Source organism: Carassius gibelio, chromosome A8 (genome assembly GCF_023724105.1).
Source record: "Carassius gibelio isolate Cgi1373 ecotype wild population from Czech Republic chromosome A8, carGib1.2-hapl.c, whole genome shotgun sequence".
In the NCBI taxonomy this organism is placed as follows: Eukaryota; Metazoa; Chordata; class Actinopteri; order Cypriniformes; family Cyprinidae; genus Carassius; species Carassius gibelio.
Window position 1 is genome coordinate 28,676,654 of NC_068378.1, and position 22,992 is coordinate 28,699,645.

At 37.8% G+C, this 22,992-nt stretch overlaps 2 protein-coding genes across 7 annotated transcripts; both read left to right on the forward strand.

Moving 5' to 3' along the window:
* Window positions 1-699: 699 nt before the first annotated feature.
* Window positions 700-5,413, forward strand: LOC128019149 (protein-serine O-palmitoleoyltransferase porcupine). Its single transcript, XM_052605208.1, has 12 exons — window positions 700-842; window positions 1,081-1,273; window positions 1,403-1,446; window positions 1,588-1,769; window positions 2,356-2,486; window positions 2,600-2,725; window positions 2,811-2,911; window positions 3,010-3,086; window positions 4,028-4,091; window positions 4,331-4,416; window positions 4,561-4,671; window positions 4,829-5,413. Exons 1-12 carry the CDS (start codon window positions 707-709, stop codon window positions 4,925-4,927), a joined length of 1,350 nt encoding a protein of 449 aa, XP_052461168.1. The 5' UTR covers window positions 700-706; the 3' UTR covers window positions 4,928-5,413.
* A 306-nt stretch (window positions 5,414-5,719) lies between these two features.
* LOC128019148 (cold shock domain-containing protein E1-like) lies at window positions 5,720-22,803 on the forward strand. Of its 6 annotated transcripts, none has more exons than XM_052605202.1 (22): window positions 5,775-5,961; window positions 7,934-8,692; window positions 11,348-11,638; window positions 12,953-13,120; window positions 13,817-14,015; window positions 14,513-14,679; window positions 16,356-16,442; window positions 16,647-16,744; window positions 16,841-16,922; window positions 17,232-17,360; window positions 17,551-17,676; window positions 17,787-18,002; window positions 18,098-18,238; window positions 18,492-18,659; window positions 20,249-20,356; window positions 20,465-20,640; window positions 20,739-20,851; window positions 20,921-21,040; window positions 21,186-21,364; window positions 21,444-21,607; window positions 21,727-21,859; window positions 22,040-22,803. In XM_052605202.1, the coding sequence occupies exons 3-22, from the start codon at window positions 11,513-11,515 to the stop codon at window positions 22,085-22,087; spliced, it is 2,748 nt and encodes a 915-aa protein (XP_052461162.1). In that variant the 5' UTR covers window positions 5,775-5,961; window positions 7,934-8,692; window positions 11,348-11,512; the 3' UTR covers window positions 22,088-22,803. The 6 variants fall into 6 exon arrangements, with proteins under 6 accessions (XP_052461166.1, XP_052461162.1, XP_052461163.1 ...); XM_052605203.1 differs by having other exon boundaries at window positions 14,513-14,622; XM_052605205.1 differs by lacking the exon at window positions 12,953-13,120 and having other exon boundaries at window positions 5,779-5,961.
* Window positions 22,804-22,992: the final 189 nt, after the last annotated feature.

The following is a 22,992-nucleotide window of genomic DNA, read 5'->3' on the forward strand; positions in this document are numbered from 1 at the left end:
CATGTAGCATATAGACTGAACACCAAGGTTTTGTAAGAATTTCCCCCCTGCCTGCCTAGTCGGGCCAGTAGTTCAATATTTAATTTCACTGCCAATAGTTTCTTTTCTTTTTTGTGCCAACATGTGTGTTTTGTTTTTTTTTTTTACCTTTGAAGCTAAATAATAAAAAACACTACAAATAATAAAATTATAAATTATTCTATAAATTTTAACATTATTTTCATAATAATAGTAAATATATACAATATTCAAATGAATCACATAAGTAATATTAATTATTAAATGACATATGTATTCATAAACACACACAGCACATTTGCAAAGCTGCCAGAATTTGAGATTTTTTAATTAAGTATTTTATGAAAACAGGCTGCGTATATAATCTGATCAAACAACACTAATATATATTTTTTTAAATAACACCATTTTAATGATTTATTATCAAAATAATGTCTACATTTTAAATCTACACCTTTATGTATTCTTCGCAAGGCATAAATTTTTTTTTTTACAAATATGAGATTTTGTGATTATGCAGCACTGGCAGATTAGCTTCAGTGACATTTCCATTGACTGGCCAGAAATAGTCTCACAGATTATTGTTGAGCCCTGTGATAAACCTATCCAATAATCATGCAATAAAATAATACTCTGTTATTCCTCTCTAGATCCTGTCTGTTTGTAGCGGCATTCCAGGGACATTCGGATGGATTCCTTCGGGCATGTGGAGTTCCTGCAGGCTCTAGCAGAGGGCTGTGTGCTGCCCACCGCCCAGCAGGGTTTAGAGCAGGTCTGGCTGCTTCTGCTCATCTGCCTGCTGTGTCGGGTCATCTGTAGACTAGGTGAGTCTATCATGCACAACACCAACCTCCAAACACCTGTTTAACTGACACAGTCTTCCCACAAAGGATGGGAACATGGCCCAGTTGGTTCTTTTATGGCTAACATCAATGCTTTTTGTCATGTGTACTGTAGCGAAAATCTTCACACTTGATCTTGATATATCCAACTCATGTTGGTGATTGGGTCCATCTGTTGAGTCCTGATGCGGCAGGCTAATTCTGTCTCTCTTTCTGACAGGGGTCTCATGTCACTTGAAGCACCTGAGCTCGCTGGTGTGCGGGCTGTACGTGTTGTACGTGTTCTTTGAGCTGCACATGATGTGGGTGATTATCCTGTGCCTCCTTTGCTACCTCATCCTGCTTCTCAGCATAAACTCCAGCAGCCGAGGAGTCTTCCTTTCTGTTGTCATCCTCATTTACATGCTGATGGGGTCTGTCATCCACTTCTACATGACTGCATTTTATAGATAGGGCCTAATGAACATAGAAAGCAAATTGGAAAAACTCATTAGGATGCACAATCACTAGCGGTCACACATTTTTGTTCATTTTTATTGCAGGGAGCTACATATGATAGATGCAGAGACCTGGCATAAGATGAGAGGTGTGTCTTCACTGAATTATTATTCATTTTAGATATATTTTTTTATATTGTCTTTGAAATAAAGTATGTCACATAATGTTCATCAAATGACACTCATCGTTGAGTCACATGTCCCATACGGACTGTTTCGGATGTGTCCAGGCTCTCAGATGGTGGTGGCCATGAAGGCCATCTCTCTGGCTTTTGACCTCGATCGAGGCGATGTGTCCTCTTTTCCCTCCCCGCTGGAGTTCATGGGATACCTCTGCTTTGCGGGAACTGTTATCTTTGGGCCATGGATCAGTTTTGCCCACTACACAGATGCAATTAATGGACGCAAAATGGTAAATACAATGAGTTTTATTATTTTAACTTTTGCATTTATTAGAAATTATTTATTCTTTTTGTAATGTTTTTTTTCCACTTCTGTAGTTGTTTTGTATGTTTTATGTATACATTTTATTCATATGTACAATTTATTTTATCATGGTCATTGTACAAGAAAAATTTAATTTATTTATTAATGTTTTACTGTATTTCTTTTTTCAAATAAATGCAGCCTATGTGAGACGACTTTCAAAAACTCACTTACTCTGAACTTTTAAATGGTATTTAAATATATGTGATGTATTTTGGAAACACTGTTTGTGGTGCTATATAATTTAAATTGTAGTTAGTTATCCTCTGTGTCAAAAAAAACACATAGAACTTTTTTCAATCCTTACTGTTTCAAAGCAGTCTTTAGAAAGTGTCTTTATAAGCTTGTGCAGACACTGACATTAAAATAAATTGAATGTGTGTTTCATGCTAAATGTTAAATGGGAAAAATAATTGATTTGTTTGAAGAGAAGATAATCTTGATTTGTTCTGAGCATGTTTCCATCAGCAGAGAGCTTGCTATACAGTAACTGTCCCTACTATCTCCTGCAGAGCATTGGCTGGTATGGCAAGATTGCTCTGTGCTTTCTGAGGAGTCAGATGTGCCTGGTTATTTCCAACTGTATTGCTCCTTATCTCTTTCCATACTTCATTCCCATCTACGGTGACGGACTTCCGCGTAGGTGAGCTGCTCTTCCTCCATTGGGATTCCATATCCAGAGGAAATGAAATGGCTAGCTTGAATGTATATTTCATTTTGTGTTTAATATTGTTTTTATTGGCCTTTTGTCCTCAGGTGGCTTCACGCTTATGAAAATGCGGTGTCCTTCCACTTCAGCAATTATTTTGTCAGCTACTTGAGTGAAACAACCACTGTGATGGCTGGAGCTGGATTCTCTGAACACAAAGACCACATCAAATGGTGCATACTCATGCCTTTTCTCTTTTGTTGTTAAATAACAGCATTATTGATATCTACTGTGATGGGTTTTTCTTTTCATTCAAAGGGATATTACAGTAGCTAAACCAATGAATGTGGAACTGCCGAGGTCTATGGTGGAAGTTGTTACCTCTTGGAATCTGCCCATGTCTAAGTGGCTTAACGCATGTATGTATGTATATTGATTAACGGTTTGTGATTCTATTATTGATGCATATATATGTTGTGCATTCATATAAATGTTCCCTGTACATTTTAACATACAGACGTCTTTAAAAGTGCACTCAAACTTGGCACTTTTCCTGCCATCCTGGTGACCTACACTGCTAGTGCGTTGTTACATGTAAGTATAATTGCCAGCCCTGTGGTTATTAACATTTTAGGAAGGTCTGTTGGCACAGAATCAGGTTCCATCTGTTTAAACAGATTTGAGTTTGTGTAAGGGTAAAAACACCTGATCCAGAAAACAGTTTGCCTGTAACATGACAGCTTGGATAAAGATGGTTTCTTATCTCAGAACACCATGACCCAGATTTAAACAGCTCTCTACAGCTGGTGTAGATAGATAATTCAATCACAGCTGCCTGCCCGGGCAGCTTATGCCTTGTCACCTTAGTAAGCTGTTGTAGCTGTGCTTGTTAGCTTCTAACTGTAAGTGTGTAGCTTGGATAAAATCATTCATGCTGTATTACCAGTTTGACCTTTACTTTTTTTTTTTTTTTATTATGTTTTTTTTAGGGATAGAAGTATATCAGAATTAGAATCTGGAAGTGTTTTTATGAATCCATGTGTCAAAATGTCCATGTTAGGGTGAGCTGTGGTTGTTTAGCCAGTCAAAAACATACGGTGAATGGGAATCTGTTTGGGTTCACTTAAATGTCTGGAGAGGGTGGGTTTAGGAGAAAGGATGTGTGGTTGTATGGATGGGTGCTATTTTGTGGCTAATGCTGACAGAAATTAGCAACAAACCTGAAATCAATTTCAGTTTTTCAATTAGTGCTTAAATATATACTAGTACATCGCAGAATGGTAATCTACTGAACCACACACATCAGACACACATCAGTGACAGAAGCCGAATTCAAGGTATTGTTGTTGAGTAGAGACCTCTGCTGGTTGAAGTTGAAAATGTAATTAATTCTTGTGATGGCGAAGTATCAGTATCAGTCACTTTTCAGAGATTTAATGTATCCTCGCTGAATAAAAGCTTTACTACTTACTGACCTTAAACTCTTGAATGGTAGTATATTTGCTTCTATTAATTAATGATGCATTGTTTGGCAGGGTCTCAGCTTTCATCTGGGGGCCGTTCTGTTGTCTTTGGGATTCATCACTTATGTTGAACATGGTAAACAGTCATTTTAGTATATACATGCATGCATGCCATCAATAAAAATAAAACTGATTTAATAGAATCAGTTAATTCATTGGATTAAAAAAAAAGGGAAATTATATTATTTAATACTTATGCATACAGTCATCATGGCACACATTTCAGTAGGTAGTTAATTCTAACATCTATAATAGATGTCACATCACTAGCCTTGCCAACAGGACTCAAAATACTGTCTTTGTTTCCTCTTGCAGTTCTGAGAAAGCGGTTGGCAGCTATTTTCAGTGCTTGTATACTGTCAAAGCGCTGCCCAAAAGACTGCCATCACCAAAATAAGAAGGTGATCTGTCTAGCACTGAAGAATCAGCTATATTCATGATACAATAATGTTTTGGTTTGTGCAGTATGAGATCTGTAATTCACAGATTTTTACTGAAATTTGTTATATTTTTATACTGAGATGTCTTTTTTTCCCCTCTTGTAGACGCTGTGGGTGCATGGTGTTAACCTGTTCTTCAGTGCATTGTCAATATTCCATCTGACATATCTAGGATCTCTGTTTGACTCTGAAATGGACAACATGCATGCTGAGGAAGTGAGCGTTTTCATATGAATATGCAATTTAAACATGTATACAGTTTTATTGTAATATAAATAGTCTGATAGCTAATAGTATAATAGCTACTTCTAAAAATATATTCAATTCCATTAGTTAGAATTGCTTTATCACACAGTATTTTGTTTCCACACAGGGTTACATGGCCAGTCACACCATTCAAAAGTGGTCAGAGCTAAACTGGGCAAGCCATTGGGTGATGTTTGGCTGTTTCGTGTTTTATTGGCTCATTTAAGGAGAATACTATAGTACTGAGCAATCAAAAGGAACATTCACTGAACCTGAACATGAAAGATGGTGGATTCTTACCATAGACTGCAATTTTCAACAGTCAGTGTAACATCCAAACTTCTGTCCCTCAGCTGGAAAGGACTGTCATGGAAAGTGCCTTTTGGTTCATGTTGTTAAAAGAATCATATTCTCATAATGTGATCATACTAATTTCTTTTTTTTTAAAATTAGTATTAGAAACAATTTTGGATTAAACAAAAGAAAAAATATCAATGTGCAGAGTACATTGTGTTATTTGCATCTCTCTTTTTTGTTCTTTCTGTACAGCTTGATATACAGTAGAAAGATAGTCTCTTTCAATGTGACCATGATATTGTCACTTTTATAAAACCTGTTTTGAACCTGTAAACATGTTTCATATTTTTGTCAAAAGCTGTTGATTAGGTCTGACAATAATATTTATTATTTTCAAATAAAAATTTGCCACCAAGACTATATTTCATGAATTACAGGTAAGTGCATTACTCAAGGGCATAAATGTACAGGTATTGTGGATAACCATGGTTTTACCGGGTCTCATAAGAATAAAAGTACCATGTAGGCCTACTAGCAAGGTACATGTAAGAAAAATACTAAAAGTGCAGCATCTGAAATACAGAGGACAGTTACAACAATGGTTGCCAACCAAGTTCCTAGAGGCCCCCCACCACTGCATGTTTTCCATGTCACCTTAATCAAACACACATGATCCAGATCATCAGCTCATTAGTAGATACTCCAAGACCTGAATTGGGTGTGTCAGACAAAGGAGAGATGCAAAATGTGCAGTGTCGGGGGACCTCCAGGAACGAGGTTGGGAATCACTGCTTTACAGAGTAATGTAAATGAGTTTCTTAACTGATACCTCTGACCCAGTGGCGTGTCCCCCACTGTTCACACGATACTGTTACAATATCGCGAGAGTTCGCATCGCTCCTCACTACGTAATGTGCCGTGCTGCTTATGGCGGCGCTGGTGACAGTGCTGAAAGCTGTTGGGGTGAGTTTTTCTTTTATATTTATTAAATATTGTGATTGCACATAACTCTTATACGGCTATATGAACATTTAAGCCTCCGAAATTTTGTGTTTATACTACTCTCTCTGCGTCTTCCTGCTTGTTTTTGAACAGTTAACGTTAACGGTTTAGGGTGGGGGCAGTGTTTCCTCTGCGTGTGCTCTAGCGGTTTAGCATGTTAGCCAGCCCATAAAGCACTGTTACCGGCGTAGAGTCGTTTTAAACAATAAAAAAAACTTACTTATTAGTCTGACACATGCTTCATGGGAGATCTTTTGTAAAGGTCACTTAAGAAATGAAGCTCCTGGTAGAGGCTCCAACGCGGCAGCGGCGGCCCAACGTCACGCGACGGCCGCCGCCGTGTGCCTTTGTTGTCGGGCTGAGTGATTTATTTAAAGCCCTGCTGGATCAACGTCTATCCCTGTTTTCTCAGGACAGGAAAATAATTTACTTGCTTTCCAAACTAGTTCTTACTAAAATCATTTTTCCTATGTTCATAATAACCTGGAACTATCATGGAATTTGGTAATTTTGCACGCTTGGAAAAGTACGTTATTTAAAAAAATCTAAATTAATTTTATAGTGAATATAATTGTTTCAACTTAAACACTGCTACATAATTTTCTCTCAAAAATAAATATATTTTCGTTAAAGCAATTTTGGTACATATAAAAAAAAGTTTCCTACGAAAGCCATTCCCACAGTTTTCCAGCTGAAATTGAACAACTGATGAACAAGCTTTGGTCAAAGCGGTGAAGTTAGTTTTATCTAATTTGGATTTGAAACGCCTTATCAATTTTTTTTTTTGTATCTTTCCGGTACGTTTTCTAATATGATCGGGAGTAGCATGTGTCGGGGTTGTCTTGTCTGAAAGGGCATTCATTGCTCGTGATTTTGTCTCTGGATGAGCTCCAGATGGATCCACTCCCAGCTGTTGCTCAAGCGTTAACATTTCTTGCGTCAATTTAGTTTCATGTCCTCATTTTGTCATTTATGTATGCTGTAGAAATTTACAGTTTAGCTTTTTAACAAATCGTTTCTAATGAACGAAGAACAGTGGCCTTAATATACTTTGCATTTGTGATTTGTATATTTGTAACATGCGCTGTAGGCGAGATCAGATTACTTTTTTTATTATTTTTTTTTTCACAGATTTTCTTGTTCCGTTAATGGTATATTTACACTACGAAATGTTTTTATCCATTTTTTTTAAATCCCATTTTCAATCGGGTAGTTTAGCCAAAGATTGAAATTCCATTACACTTTCATGGCAGTTTGTATTAATTTCATTTTTTGTTAATTCATTTACGGTGGGCATTAATTCTGTTAAAAAAAAAAAAAAAAAACTTTGCTATTCGGTTGGTAATTCCAAACCTAGATTTACTTCCTTTCATAAAACATACTGTTGTCATAAATGTAATTCACGTGGAACAAATGCAATGAAATTGGCTGGTTAGTAAGATAATGTCTCCATCCGTTTTAAGTCTGTTCTTGGTCCATCAGAGCAAGTATCAAGCTTTTTTCCCCCCCTCCCATCTCATGCGTAATAGCCTGAAGGGAACTGAATGATTGGCATGCTGGATATCTGCAGTTGTTGACTGCTTGAATTGAATATTCCATAAATACTCTGCCAACTGCTGGTTCACACTGAGACTTGTTGATCCTCTTGTGGGTATTCAGTCAGCTGCTCTTCTGTACACGAGGCTGCTGAGGACACTTTATTTTTAGGCCTGTGTATCAACAGGAGCGTAACAAGGAGTTTTAACCCACAATAAATGAATGTGGCTAATGGGATTAACTCGTATATTGGTGGGTGGGTGTGATTGGGGTGGGGGGTGGAATTAGTGTAATAAACTGGACCTGAAATAGTTAAATATACTCTTTTGATGAAGTAAATGCATTTAATGTGTAACTTATCTGTGTGATCTAATATCCTTTTCCCCCCTCCCAACAGTATGAAGTGAAACCGAATTGATTTTTGTACCATCTGAAACCTACTTCAAGTTCAGATCATCGATCAGTCAGAAGAAACTCCAAGGAAAAAGAAAACATAACGAACATCCCCAAAACGACCCAGCGGTACAACAACTCTGAAGACCAAGACGAAGAACTGCACTGCTACAGACAAGAAAAACTAAAGCAACACGACTCAACCAAATGAGCAAACCAAAGATTTAAGAAACAGAACCAGGCCGCAACGAGCGTAGCAACCAACCATCAACGTTAACAGCGAAGGCGAGACCTGATCTGAGACAAGAAGTTTGTGCCTACTCAACAGCTTTGAAAAAGCACAAGTCCCAACGCTGCACCAAGCCCTCCTCATCCTCCCCGCACCTTGTCCTCCTCTGGGGTGCGGTGAGGGCTGCTGTCTGCTAGTCTTTTCAGTTTTGACCTTTTCTTTCTGTCAGTTGCAGACTGAATCCCTCCCTGATCTTTTTCCCCCTCCATTCCCCCGGTCTTTCTCTTGTATTTTTGTTCGCTATTTTTCAAAAGCAGTGTTTGTACACCTGCACTTGCCTTTTTATTTGAACATTTTAACTTTTAGTTTTGCTTTTTGTCCTTTATTTTGCAACTTTTTGTAATTAGAACGTGTGCCAGAGAGGCAAACCTTACAAGTGTGTGTGCGTGTGCACTTGTGTGAGCCAAGTCTGAAGCATCAATTAAGTGATTGATTGATCCAAATCATTAAAGCCTTCCAAGACAACAGTACAAGGTAAGCCATGCCAGACACTGTCCCCACTTTTTTTTTTTTTTCTTAATTTAATGAATAATCCTGATTTGTCTGGCGTATTGTTCATTTATAATATGCAATGTGACAAAACAGGCCAGTTGTCCATGCTGTTTATTGTGCAGTTTCTTAATTTAAAGCTCAAAGGTATGAATTTGGTGTTGGTCTGTTCCAAAAACTAGTGAGCCACCTTTTAAAAGAGCATCCTAACTGAAATTGAATGAGTTTAGCCTTAGCATCTTGTGACGTTAGCTAGCAGTGCTAATATGTAAAATATATAATTAAATCTGAAATATTAGATAAAATTTAACCGAAAAAGTTAAATTATGTATTGTAACTGCCATTTTTCTTTCTTAGACAAGAGAAAAATAAAAATATTACTGTTACATGTGATTCATTAGAATACTGCATTTGTAGTCCGCTCAGAAGGTTTTGGAGCAAAGATCATTCATATTATCATGCTCAATATAACGGAGTTAAAATTAAGAACAAATTGAGAATTAAAGGGATGGGTCACCCAAAACTTGGAATTATTCACCCTCATATCGCTCCAAACCAATAAGACTTGTCATCTTTAAAACACAGAACATGCAATAAACTAGAGAGAGAGATATATATATATATATATATATATATATATATATATATATATATATATATATATATATATATATATATATATATATATATATATATATATATATATATATATTATTATTATTTTTTTTTTTTTTTTTTTTTTTTATCAGTGGATGGACAAAAGGATGTAAGAATAAATATTTGTTTTCCTAAAATGATTAAAAGTCTTATGGATTTGGAATGACAAGTAAAATACAATTTGGTATTAACTATCCCTTTACATTTTTAAATTCTGGTGAATGTACTGTAGTTTTTTTTTCCTTATTTTATCCTTATTTATTCCTTATTATATTTTCTTGTTTGTTGTATTCAAAATGTGAACACTGATATCTAGCACCACTTTAATCCACTCATCCTTTACTGAAGTACAGAACTTTAATTTGATGTAGCAGAATTAAAATTTAACTTGATCAAGCTTGTGACCTCATGGCAGGGAATTGCAGTTGCTCTTTAGCATGCTTTGTACTGAGAGAAAGGGAAAGGGGTCATCGTTACATAAGCCTGCTGAGAAGAATTTAGTAGTGCTTGACTTTGTGTGCAGATGAGGCACACTTTCATGTTGTCTATAGTAGGGATGGGTATCATTTACATTTTATCTATACAGATACTGTTATTGATACTATTTGGTGCAAAAAAAGTTGTAAAATGTAAAGTTTTTATTACTGATGACTTTAGCAACTGTATTAATGTTCTTCAGTCAAGAGCAGGGGTTTATTTTTCTCTTGTTTCCTTTTATTAACATTTACAGGAATAGTTAACACAAAAATGAAAGTTGTGTCATTTACTCACTCTTGAGTTGGTTTAAACATGAATGAGTTTCTTCTGTTGAACATAAGTTATTTTGAATAATGTGGGGAAACTGAACAGTAGCTGGTCCCCAGTGACTTCATTTTTTCCCCCCTACTATAAAAAACAGTAGGGACCAGCAACTGTTTGCTAACACACTTTCTTCAGAATGTATTATTTGGTGTTCAGCACAATAATACATACAAATGAATGCATGTTTGGAACAACATGACTGAGTAAATAATGACAATTAAAATTTTTGGGTGAACTATCCCTTTAATGACAAGCTGCAGTATGTTTAGTAATGTCCCTGTAAGAGATGCAAGCACCATTTCTCTCTTGCTTATTTACTTTCACTTTATACATAATTTAACTGATTTTTTTTATATGTAAACCTTGTGTTGTTGACAGTATTAGCACAATCAGACAATAGCTGATAGAACTAAATAATCGGGTGCTGTTTGAATTACATTTTAGTGTATGGACACTGTGGATGGACGCACTCTGAATAAGCACATGTTAGAACAGCACATGAATACAACGTTTCACCAGCAAGGCCTTAAAGCACATGCAAATATATTTTTGTGATTGCAAAAAGGTGCAGTGTCTCATGAGTGTAACTCTACCACTGAGTTGCAGTTGGAGCTAAAGCCTCGAGACATAATACAGCGCATTGCTTGAGGTATATGTTGTTTTGTTAGTAATTGTTAAATTATATAACTTGTGTTGCCTCCTTTGTTCATTATTACACTACTGCATATATTGCATCTGATACTGGTGTCATTAGTTTTGTAATGAGAGCCCAGAAAGTCTTTTGAAAGTCTCACTCTTGCCACGATTACTGACTGCATGCACACATACAGCACATGTGCATGGATACACATGTACATCGAGTCCCATATTTCAGTGAAAGGAAATGACAAGCAGCAGTTTCTAATTCATCGATAACATTGAAGTTTCCGGAGAGAAAACAATGAAAGTATCAATAACAATATCCTTTGTCCTGAAGCTTATCAGTACTCTGGTATTGACCCAATTACGTACCTGTCCAGAAAAATACCGGTTCTTGGTACCCATCCCTAGCCTGTAGGGTCCTCACCCCAACGCACCCACAGCCCTCGACTGACCTTATTGTGCTGCTTTGTTCACTGGCTGTTCTTGTTGCCTCTCCCTCAGTTTTTCACCGCCCCTTCCCTCCTTTCTTCACCTTTGCAGAAATCCTGAGGTGTTTTGTTGGGTGTGTAACCAAAAGGAGAGGGGAGAGGGAAGGGAGGAGCTGCAACACAACGGCTGACTTAAAAATAAAATCTTTACTCGGAACACTGCTTAATCCGATCAATCCCAGGTGTAGTAGATTTGGCCACTGTGTACGGGAGAATTATGGGTAGTCCCTGGAAAGGTTTTGTCGAGTTTACCTTGCCGGCGTCACCACCTGCAGCGTTCGTTAGTGCTGACCTGAACAGCACCTCACCTGTCGGGCTAAGCCTGTCACCCTACGACCGATCTGTAAGTTCCCTGCCATCTGTTCTCCACCCCACTCTCCTGAACTCCACTCGTTCATTAAACACCCACTGTCGCCCCTCTTTGCACTGTTCCTTTATTCGATCATCATAATCACCAGGCTTAGAGGCTGGCCTCGATCACTTGCCATAGAGACGAGCAGTGATATTCCTCTATAATAGTGGAGCGTAGATTTGTTTGAGTCAGCTGCTGTTGAACCATGTGTGATTGGCTGTAAATGGATATTAGGCTTTGTTGTTGTCAGGCGCTGATTGAATCAAAGCATTTATGGGTGTGTAAAGGCCTAGTGGTCGAGGCTGGTCAGAGTCTGTGTCATCTAACCATTTGTTGTTACCAAATAGTCTAGCAGTGCTATTCCCAGTCGCTTCATCAAACTAACCCATTCTGATTTCCCTTGAGCATGCCTCCTAGCAAGGGTGGGGCATTAGGGTAAAAGGAATAGTTCACCAAAAAAAAAAAAAACCTGTGGAACAAAGATACTTTTGTAAAGGCCTGTTCGCTCTGTGTTGAGACAAAATTATTTGATTCTCAGATGATTGTTTGCAAATGAAGTATTCCAGTCATTCACATGCTTTAATTCAAAATACAAAACAATTATTCCAACCCATCATTTAAATGTAAGATTCCACTTGAATGGAGCAGTGAAAGTTTAATGATCTGATGCACTTAAATTGGAATGTACCATAGTGTAAAGATAATATTGGTGAACTGTAGAAAAAGTACAGCTGTTGTATGGATATGGTCAACTGTTGGTTGAGTATATTGACTCTCCCATGTGTCGGTTACTTTAATCGTTCTTTGGATGCTTTTATTCAAAGAAAATGCAAGCATGCTTGCCATATCACTACATTTAGACTTACCTAGCCAGACTTGTTTCTTGCTTCTATGGCTGCAAGTGTTCCTGTAAATTAGCTGCCAGTTCTGGACTTTTGACCCAAAGGCACTCATCTGATTGGTTTAGGGTTTTCATCCTTTCTATTGTTAAGATTTCTTTCTGCAAGCTCTTCTTTTGGTTTTCAAATGACGTATTCCCAGCTTCTTGCTAGCAATAACAAGAACATTATTTAAACTTTTTTTTTTTTTTTTTCTTTTTTTTTTAAATATACAACCATATGTAGATCTATCATCATAGTGATGTAATGGCCTCTTTGACATGTTTCATTTGTTGCAGTCAGGGTTTTTTTTAGTTTTTAATTTTTTTGTTTTTGATGCCATCTCTTGGTTCTTCCTGTTTGGTGATCCTTTTATTTAGGTAGTGATTTTATTTTAAATATCCACTCCTCCCCTTATTGCCTTCAGTGTCCTACCACCCCTTACCTTCACCTGAAGATGGAGGCCTCTGATACCCCTGTTGCTGCCCCTTCCACCTCAAGCCAACCAATCCCCCGCTCCGCTTCAGTCTCATGCCATGTTTCTCGTGCATCAGGGGGCAAAAAGCAAAAGCGGACCCCCTTATATCAGCGATCCGTAAGTGGGCATGATGGGACGGTCTGTGATGGCTTGATGTCCTCCCTAACAAAGAATACCTTACCCTGTAACCGCATGCTTTAAGTTTAGGAGTTGTAAAGCTTTTGGCTTTACAGGGATTGAGTCAATAAAATGTTTTAGAATATCTAACTTTTGAACACATGCTTGCCAACTGTTCACGTACTGTTCACCTAATTTATGGGTGAAGTTCTACACAAAGGCCTAGTTCTAACTTTTGATTGTGGTGACAATTGTTTACATGTATACTCTAATATATAACGAAGTCAGTGTGAAGTGGATTAAAAGCATGAACTTTAATTTTACTTTCTAGGTTTAATATGAAACTGATGGTACGTGCATTTGTATGTTCTTGGGTACTGTGCAGATTTATCCTGGTCATTTGGATCTACTTGATCAGGCATCCAGTTTAAGCAGACCAAAGGGAGAGGAGAAACTTAAACGTGTCACTGTAAATTACTGGGACAATTTTTCCAGTTTTTTTTTTTTTTTTTTTTTTTTTTTTTTTTTTTTTTTAAGTTGCAGATACTTGCAGCATTTACAATCCAATTTCATTCCATTTTACCATTTCCACACTTGTGTTCTGATCTGTTGTGAAGCAGTCGGATGTGTGGAGAATGCTAGAGGTTGAAAACTGAGTAAGTGCACTTTTAACTCCTGTGTCTTATTTTTCCATAGATGAGTTTTGACCCCAGTCTGCTGCATAATAATGGCCATGGTGGCTTTGCCAATGGAACAAGCATGGGCATTCGTGAGACGGGAGTAGTTGAAAAGCTGCTAGCATCATATGGCTTCATTCAGTGCTCTGAGAGACAGGCCCGCCTCTTCTTCCACTGCTCTCAGTACAACGGCAACTTGCAGGAGCTAAAGATTGGAGGTATGAGCCAAATGGGATGGGGGAAATAGCAGGAACTAGGCCTGAATGGTGTAACTAAAATGTTTACCTTTTTATAAACTTTTTGGTCAAGCTTTATTGACAACAAATCATCGAATATTTCTGATCCAGACAAGTCATTGAATCAGCATTTTGAATTGTGCCATTTCAGATTGCTAAAACACTGCTTTGTTTCAAGGAAATTAAACCCACCCAATCTAATGCCATTGTTTACTACTGAATGCTAATGCTCTTATCTCTATTTTAAACGGCTCATACTTGAGTTTGGCTTCTTTAGGGATGCTATAGCTGAGATACAAAAATTATTAAAATTAGTGTACAAATTGCCAATAGAAACATTACAATAATGGCCAGACCTAATAGAAACCTTGATGTTGGAAAACAAAATACATGTAGTATATATTAAGTGTGTTGCTATTAAGATGTATCTTAATGCAGGTACTGACTTCCATGTTTTGTCTATTCTGCCATTTTTTTAGATGATGTGGAGTTTGAGGTGTCGTCTGATAGACGCACTGGCAAACCAGTTGCGGTGAAGCTGGTAAAAATCAAGGCAGAAATGTTGCCAGAAGAGCGAATTTCTGGGCAGGTGGGGCCTGACTTGCACGCCTCTCCTTTAACTGTGCTGCATGGTTTTATTCATCCAGTTAAGGAACACATTTTACTTTCATGTTTTATTGTCCTTGTCCCATTAATGTCCATAATTGTTGGAGTTTCAAGCTCATTTTAAATCCATATTGACCTGGAAAATGCATAAATCACTGGTTTCTGTTATCAAGAGTTAGAAAGCAATCCTATTAAATTATCTAATGTTAATGCTTTTTTTTTAATGTGGGTTCACAATGAGCTTGATTTGTCTTTGTTTTGTGGTCTTGTTGGGGGAACTTTTCATCTTCATTTAAAGGGGTCATACGACGTTGCTAAATAGAACGTTGTGTATTTGGTGTAATCCAATGTTTATGCAGTTTAATGTTCAAAAAACAAAAAAAATTCCACTTACTGAACATTGTTGTAAGTGAGGTGTACTCTGATTGGCCAGCTATCCAGTGCGTTGTGATTGGCTGAATACCTCAAGCCTATGACTGAAATGTTTGCACCTGTGACTGTGATAATGTCTCCCGGCACGGCGAGACCAAACCCATTACAAACAAAACCTGTACTGTGATTTTACGCATTGCCTTTCGTATTGAGCCGCATAAACTTAAAAACCGTGTCTGTATTTGTGATTGGAGAAACGACAAACAACAAGCACTACTCTGCTTAAAACTCTCGTTTGAATCATCAGTGACAAATTCTTTAAATATAAAAACATGTACTTCCAGACCAAGTCAGAAGTGCCAGACTTGCAAAGTTGGAACTGCGCCACTTTATAGAACAACCTTTGAGGACAGACCCATTGTAGGCTACTCTGCAGGTTCAGGAAACAGTCCTCCATATAATGTCACACTGCGGACTAGCATTTGGAACGGCCGGTGGACATGAGATCGGCACTGAAAGCTGATTGGGCGTTTCAAAGAGCAAGGTTGATGCATTTCATTAGTGTCCAGCACAGATCACCTCTAGACATGATGAAATGGATATGGTCCCCTTTTGGAAGGCCAAACAAAGTAGTTTCACTTTCATAACGAGACACACAGCATCTCCACAACATGGTGGTGGCATCAGCTACAACAATACTACATTGATAAAAAAAGTATGCCTTTCTTTGCGTGAACATTTGGGCGGTGTTATGCAAAGTGACGTAGACATGGGCGTAAACTAAGTGTTTTAGGAGGGCGTGGACAAGTCTTAACTCTTATAAAGAACATCTGTTTGGATTTGAGACTTTTATAGTCTTTGCAACTTTACAGATCTTCTTTATGCACCAAGAGCTTGTAACAAAAAATTTAAATCACATCATATGACCCCTTTAATATACAGTTATGAGAGAAACAAATCTTGATTTGTTCTCAATATGAAGTCTGTCTTTCATGTACTTAAATATTCATTTTTTGAGTGGTTTCTTGAACTCCGATGTACAAGTTGAATATGAATTTTTCTTTATTTTTTATCATTGTTATTGGTTAGCAACCAGTGGGTAGCACACAAAGCATATTACAAATCAGAATAACAACGGTAATATAAACAAACGTAATAAAACCATCTATAATAAAAAAAAAATTTTTAATGATTTTTCTTATGTCTTTAGTTCAGAACATGTTGCGCATCTGTGTTCAAGGACTTTCTCTTTAGCATTTAAACATAACATGGTTAGTTGATCTTGTCTCTCACCAATGCAGTATCTAACCCCATCTTGTCTTTTTGCACATCCCCTTTTTTCAGGTAGTGTCAGCTATCCCTTCTCACTTGGATGGGAAGTCCGCACCTGGCCAAGTGCCCACAGGCAGTGTGTGTTATGAGAGGAATGGGGTGAGTGTCACTTTAGTCTATAACTTTAGTCTATAAACTTTAGACATTTGCCCATCTTGTTTACCTTTTTGAGACCATTTTGGGATGGAAACGGCTTAGCAAATTAAAATAAAGCTGAATGAATAACAGTTAATGAACTTCCTTAAAGCCTTAACGCTGATGATCCCAATTGTTGTTTCTGATTGTGTTTGAATCTTCTCACAGGAAGTGTTTTATTTGACCTATACCCCTGAGGATATTGAAGGCAATGTCAATTTAGATACTGGAGATAAAGTCAGTTTTTACATGGAAACCAACAAGCAGTAAGTGGATTTAATATCTGATTTGAAATGGGTATAATTTCAAAAGAGGAACCGTGTTTGTTTTTTGGATGTTGAAATGGTTTGTCTTTGTTTCAGTACTGGTGCTGTTAGTGCTCACAACATTGTATTGGTAAAGAAGAAACAGTCAAGATGTCAGGGAGTCGTTTGTGCTACCAAGGTAAGGATCTTATTCAAAGATGACTTTGTAGTAGCTGCTTGTCTTTTTGTTGTTCTTTGTAGACACTCTACTAAGGAATAGTGATGATCTGCCCTCTGGTTTGGAGGGGAATAGCAAAAGACTTCTCATATCTCAACACTCTGCTAGAGTAGTCAAAGGAAGTTTTTGTGTTTTTAGCTACAGATCACATTCATAATGTTAAACAGTTTTCAAATTTTTGAATTTAAGAAGAGTGCCATTCCCCCCCAAAAAAATATATTTTCAAATATACAATTTTGCTTTTTTTCAAATCTATAATTGTTCTTGCAGGAGGCCTTTGGATTCATTGAACGAGGGGATGTTGTGAAAGAGATCTTCTTCCACTACAGTGAGTTTAAAGGAGATCTGGAGGCTCTACAAGCTGGAGATGATGTGGAATTCACCATTAAAGAAAGAAATGTGAGCAATAGATGAAATGTCTCTTAAAAAGCTATACATTTGTATTTTATGTTCTATTGGTCTTTGGTTGGTTACTAATACTCATTGATAGATATGAAAGATTTCACTATCAAACAGTGAAATTACGATTCATGAAATGCATTGTATTTTCAAACTGCTTTATGAAGTTGTTTCTGTCTGTATGTCATAGGGCAAGGAAGTGGCCACAGATGTGAGACTGTTGCCTCAGGGCACTGTTATATTTGAGGACATCAGTATTGAAACTTTCGAGGGCACTGTCACCAAGGTTATTCCCAAGGTTCCCACCAAGAATCAGGTTTGTGAATCCAGCTCTTGTCATTCGACTTCCCAGACTCTGTCAGTTACATTACCATATAGATTCTGCTTGCGTGTTAAATCGAATAAGAATCCATCTGTCTCTCTCAGAATGACCCGCTGCCGGGGCGAATCAGTGCCAGAATTAATTTCACTGACAAAGAGCTGCTATTCGGGGAGAAGGACACCAAGTCCAAAGTGACGCTGCTGGAGGGTGACCATGTCCAATTCAATATATCCACCGACCGTCGAGACAAACTGGAGAGAGCGACAAACATCGACATCCTCCCTGGCACTTTCCATTTCACAAAGGAGAGTCGTGAAATGGTGAGACTGTAGAGCTTTGTCCTTGTGTTTACTAGCAAGGCTGTTTTACTCTTTACTAATGTTGGCTTTGTCTCTTTGCTTGTCTTCATGTGTAGGGTGTGATAGCTGCCATGCGTGATGGTTTTGGATTCATCAAATGTGTGGACCGTGATGCCCGAATGTTCTTCCATTTCAGCGAAGTTCTGGAAGAGAGCCAACTGCACATTTCTGATGAAGTGGAATTCACTGTTGTCCCTGTGAGTTCCCAGATATCACCAGACCTGAACCACTTTTGTGTTCCTGTTGTTTTTTTTTTTTTTTTTTTTGTGATGAACTATTTTAGACCGTTCATCATCAGTTGGTCATCTAGTTCACTGGATATAAGAATCAGCTGTTGAAAAACCCAGATTGGTCCACTGTTTAAACTGTGCGCAAAGCAGAAGCATATGTAAATCGTAATTATGGTCTTACATGGACTAGCTTTAAAACATCCCCTCTTTCCTCTCTCAGGACATGTTGTCTGCCCAAAGGAACCATGCCGTGAGGATCAAAAAGCTGCCCAAGGGCACAGTGTCGTTCCACACTCAATCTGAGCTGCGTTTTGTGGGTGTGGTGGAGAAAGAAGCTGTGCCTGCTACCACCACCAAGAGCTCCAGCCCCAGCAAGGGCAAAGAGAAGGTGGACTAAATCTTGACTTTCTGTAGCTACACTGCATTTCAAATGTTTGGGGCTGGCGAGGTGGTTTTGAAAAGTTTATGCTCCCCAAGGCTGCATTTATTTGATCCAAAACTCAGTAAAAACGTAATCTTGTTAAATGTCAATAGAACACCTTTTATTTGAAATATAATTACATTTATTTTATTGCCATTTAATTAAATTAGTGTCTTTGCTGAATAAAGAATCATAATGACCCCAGACTTTTGAAAGGTGGTGTATATGCTGCTATTATGCATTTATTTTTAAGAGTCCTTGAAGTACACATCTGTGGAGATTTTTTTTTTGTTGTACTATCAGTCATAATTATAAAGAGGGACTTAAAAAATGGAATTTAGTATTTTTTTATTTTATTTTTTTCTGCTTTCCAAATGTTTATATCCCGCATCGGTTTGTCTCCCTCTTAATTGACACAAGCACAAAATACAGTAGCAGGCTTTGAGGTGCTATAAAATGCTACTATCTTTTGTCTGACCTTCTTTTTTTGTTGTTCCTTTTATTTTTTTATTTGAACCATGCTCGTCTTCATTAGAAAAAAGACAAGGTAGGCTGCTGTTTTCTGCATGCTGCCTTTCCTTCACAGTGTAGACCGGTAGAACTTCTGACAACATTAACTTATTGGAAGCAAACTGTTAAAGTACCCAGGATGAGATTTTACTTACTGTAATTTAGTATAGTAGTAATTTAAATTTTCTATTTGATTCACCTCCTATTCAAACATTTTATGACTGTTTAAATTAAGTCACGGATGTGTCTAATCCTCCTTATTTCTCTTTGTTTTAAGGGTAAAGTTGAAAAGGTCAGTTTGATCTGTATGTTCATGACTGTTTGTTTGGTTATGAGGTCTGTTGGCATGAGCTGAGAATGATTTAACCACATTAAATCATACAGACATGTTAACCTCATAACCATACCAACTCAGCCAAGCTGTGCCACTCAGTGTGTGCATTCTTGTATGAGGGGTATAACAGTTCAGTTTCTGTCACTCGCACAGTTAATTTTTTTTTTAAAAATGGAAACCACATAGTTCATACACATTTTAACCATGGCACAAATGTGTACTAAACAGTGGGTGACAAACTGTATAAGAGCAGTTTTACCCCTTGTGTTAGTGTGTGCATGATGGCTAAATATTGTGAAGCATTAGATGTTTGAGTTTCTTTATTTACTCATTGTGTGAATACACATTTCCCCCATGCTTTGCATCTTTTTGGATGTTTATTCTGTAAGGCAAAACTAAGTTTAAAAAAAAAACTATGGCTGCTGAGATCCAGAGACACAGTCTTGTTTACACGATCCTCAAATATCTGAAGTCTGATGTGATGAAACTGGCCTTCAGCACTGACACCAATAAAAAAAAAAAAAAAACTAGGGCTAATTTCTGTACTTAATCTTGAAGGTGCACTCAGTGTTTATTTTTATTTTTTTCTATTGTCAAGAAGGTTTTTGAGTGTTCATCTCATGAGTCTATACAAGTATGAGTGCATCTCAGTTCTGTATTTGTTAAATGTTGTTGGTTCTAATGTGAATGTATGTATTTGTGTCGTCACCAGGAAGCAGAGGAAGGCTTGATTGCGTATGAAGAAAGTGGAGTGAAGAACACTCTTCCCTACTATATTAAGGACCTAGAGGGAGGTGCTTACCCACAGGTTGGAGACAAGGTACTTGCTACTTGCGCATGCTGAATATTTCCCTGGACTAGTGTTTTATTTTTTTATATTTTTTTTCTTCAACTGGATTATTTAAGTAAACCCTCATGTCTCCACTAGGTGGAGTTCTCCATCAGTGAGGTGAAACGCACCGGACAGCAAAGTGCAGTGTCCCTCAAGATCCTAAATCGTGCTGTAGGCACCAAGAGGCTTCAGGGATACATAGCAACACTGAAGGATAACTTTGGCTTCATAGAAACCTCCAATCATGACCAGGAGATATTTTTCCACTACAGGTTATTAAAGTTTCTCCTTGATGACTTTGCCTCAGTTTGTTTCTGTTTTTTTTTTTTTCTTGTAGTGTGATTTGTTGTTTAATCTGAATTGTGTGCAGTGAGGTGTGTGGGGATGTGGATAATATGGACCTGGGAGATACAGTGGAGTACACACTATCCAAGGGCAAAGGAAACAAAATCAGTGCTGAAAAGGTCACCAAAGTTGCAGCTGGTATGTTGAGACTTTTTATTGGTTTGGCATTAATGTTTCACGCAAATAACACAATTCTGTGTGTGTCAGTGAATGATCTAGGAGAAGATGTGAGTAATACAGTGTTCCTGGGGAAAGTGGTTCGGCCCATACGCAGTGTGGACCCTTCTCAGACTGATTATCAAGGCCTTATTGAGCTCACAGAGGAAGGTGAGTGTCACAAGCTCTTGTTTCTTTTGTGTGTGTTTGTGTGGTACTTTTAAAATCCATCTAGAGCATTTCGTAATCAAGTTAGAAACTCTGAACTCCCATCATTTTTAGTCAACTACTGTTATCTGCTCAAACGTTTCACTAGAAGCCAGCAAGGATCAGAGTTATCCTTTCGGCATCGTTGGTATGGCCAATAAAGGTGACTGTCTACAGAAGGGTGAGATGGTCAAGTTTCAGTTGTGTACAGTGGCCCAGACAGGACAAAAGATGGCCTGCAATATTGTGCCTCAGCGTAGAGCCCTGGTGGAGTGCGTCAAAGATCAGGTAAACTTACTGATACAAGAACGTGATTACCTTAAGACACTGGCTAAGGTATCTAATTTAAGTCTCTGTACCCCCCCAGTTTGGTTTCATCACATACGAAGTTGGAGAGAGCAAGAAGCTGTTTTTCCATGTGAAGGAGGTTCAGGATGGTCTGGAGCTCCAGGCCGGTGATGAAGTGGAGTTTTCGGTTATCCTGAACCAACGCACAGGCAAATGCAGTGCCTGCAATGTTCGCAGAGTCAGGTGAGACTGTTGGGTGTGAATCAGATTCGCGTGCAATATAAGCATATTATTGAGCTGTTAAATATTTTATTTATATTGGCTTTTTAATTTAACCAGATTTGTTTTTTTTAATTACACAGTGAGGGTCCAAAGCCAGTAGCAACACCTCGACCTGACAGACTGGTCAATCGCTTGAAGAGCATCACTCTTGATGACACCAACGCCCCTCGTCTCGTTATTATCAGACAGCCTCGTGGCCCAGACAATTCTAAGGTAAAAATAAAGTGCCTTTGTTGGCCATTTCTTGATTGAGTCTAAATCAAAAACTAACTTTTTGCTAATTTTTTTAACATTTGTAAACGCATTATTGCTTCTAATACTGCAGACCAGTCTACTTTCAGATATGAAACTTGCCTAAAACAATTGACACATTGAACTGTTTTGTTCCTACAGGGCTTCAATGTTGAGAGGAAACCCCGCCAACCTGGTGTTACTGACTGAGTACTGTTCACCCCTCTCCTCTTCATTATGGAAGAAACATCTTGAAGAAAAGCAATCAGACAGGACAGAGGAGGGGATTTGTGTGTGTCTGTTTAGTTCACTCTCATTTTCTCTCTCACCCATAAACACAATTCAGAGTAACAAACACATCAAGACTTGAAAATTAGCACACACAATTCCCTTACTTTGTCACAGGATCCCTTCCAAAAAAAAATCCTCATCTCATTGTCTTCATTGTATGTGTTACGTTTTTGTGTGGTTGTAATTTGAGCAAAGCCCCTCGTGTTGTCGGAGCGTGTGTTTGGTATGCATCACATGTAAACTTGTAAGGTTATGCAGAGGACATGAGGGGGATTAAGGGGTTTGTAGTTCTCGCATCTTTAGATTGAGATGTGGGCACTGTTTGACCCGTTTTTCGTTTCGGCTGAAATTGAAATGCCAGGAATTCTGCACCTGCTGCTGTGTGAGTGAGTTATTGTTTTAGAGTAGCTTTGCCTGTCTGTATTTTGACCTCCTTTTATATATTCTTTATTCTTCCTGTATCACTTGAATTCTTCCCATGTTGAGTTTCTCACCCAGATGAAATCGAGATCTTGCTGGGCTCTTTCTGCTGAGAAATAAAATGACTAAGGTTCTTTTCACTCATGTTTTCCACACCAATTCCATAGGTTTTAATATGGATCTGAAAACTTAATAAACTTTCTCTCTGCTCAGAACCAGCTTGCGTATGGTTTTTGATGTGTAAACTACCATTTTTGATTTTCAAATCACAATGGCTTGTTCTTTTAAAAGAGCCTTTATTTTAATTCCGGTTTTGATTTCATAAGCTCAATCTGTTTATGGGCAAGTGCAGAATTCCTAATGGCATATTGTAGCCTGCGGTCCTTTTGATATAGCTCTTTTTT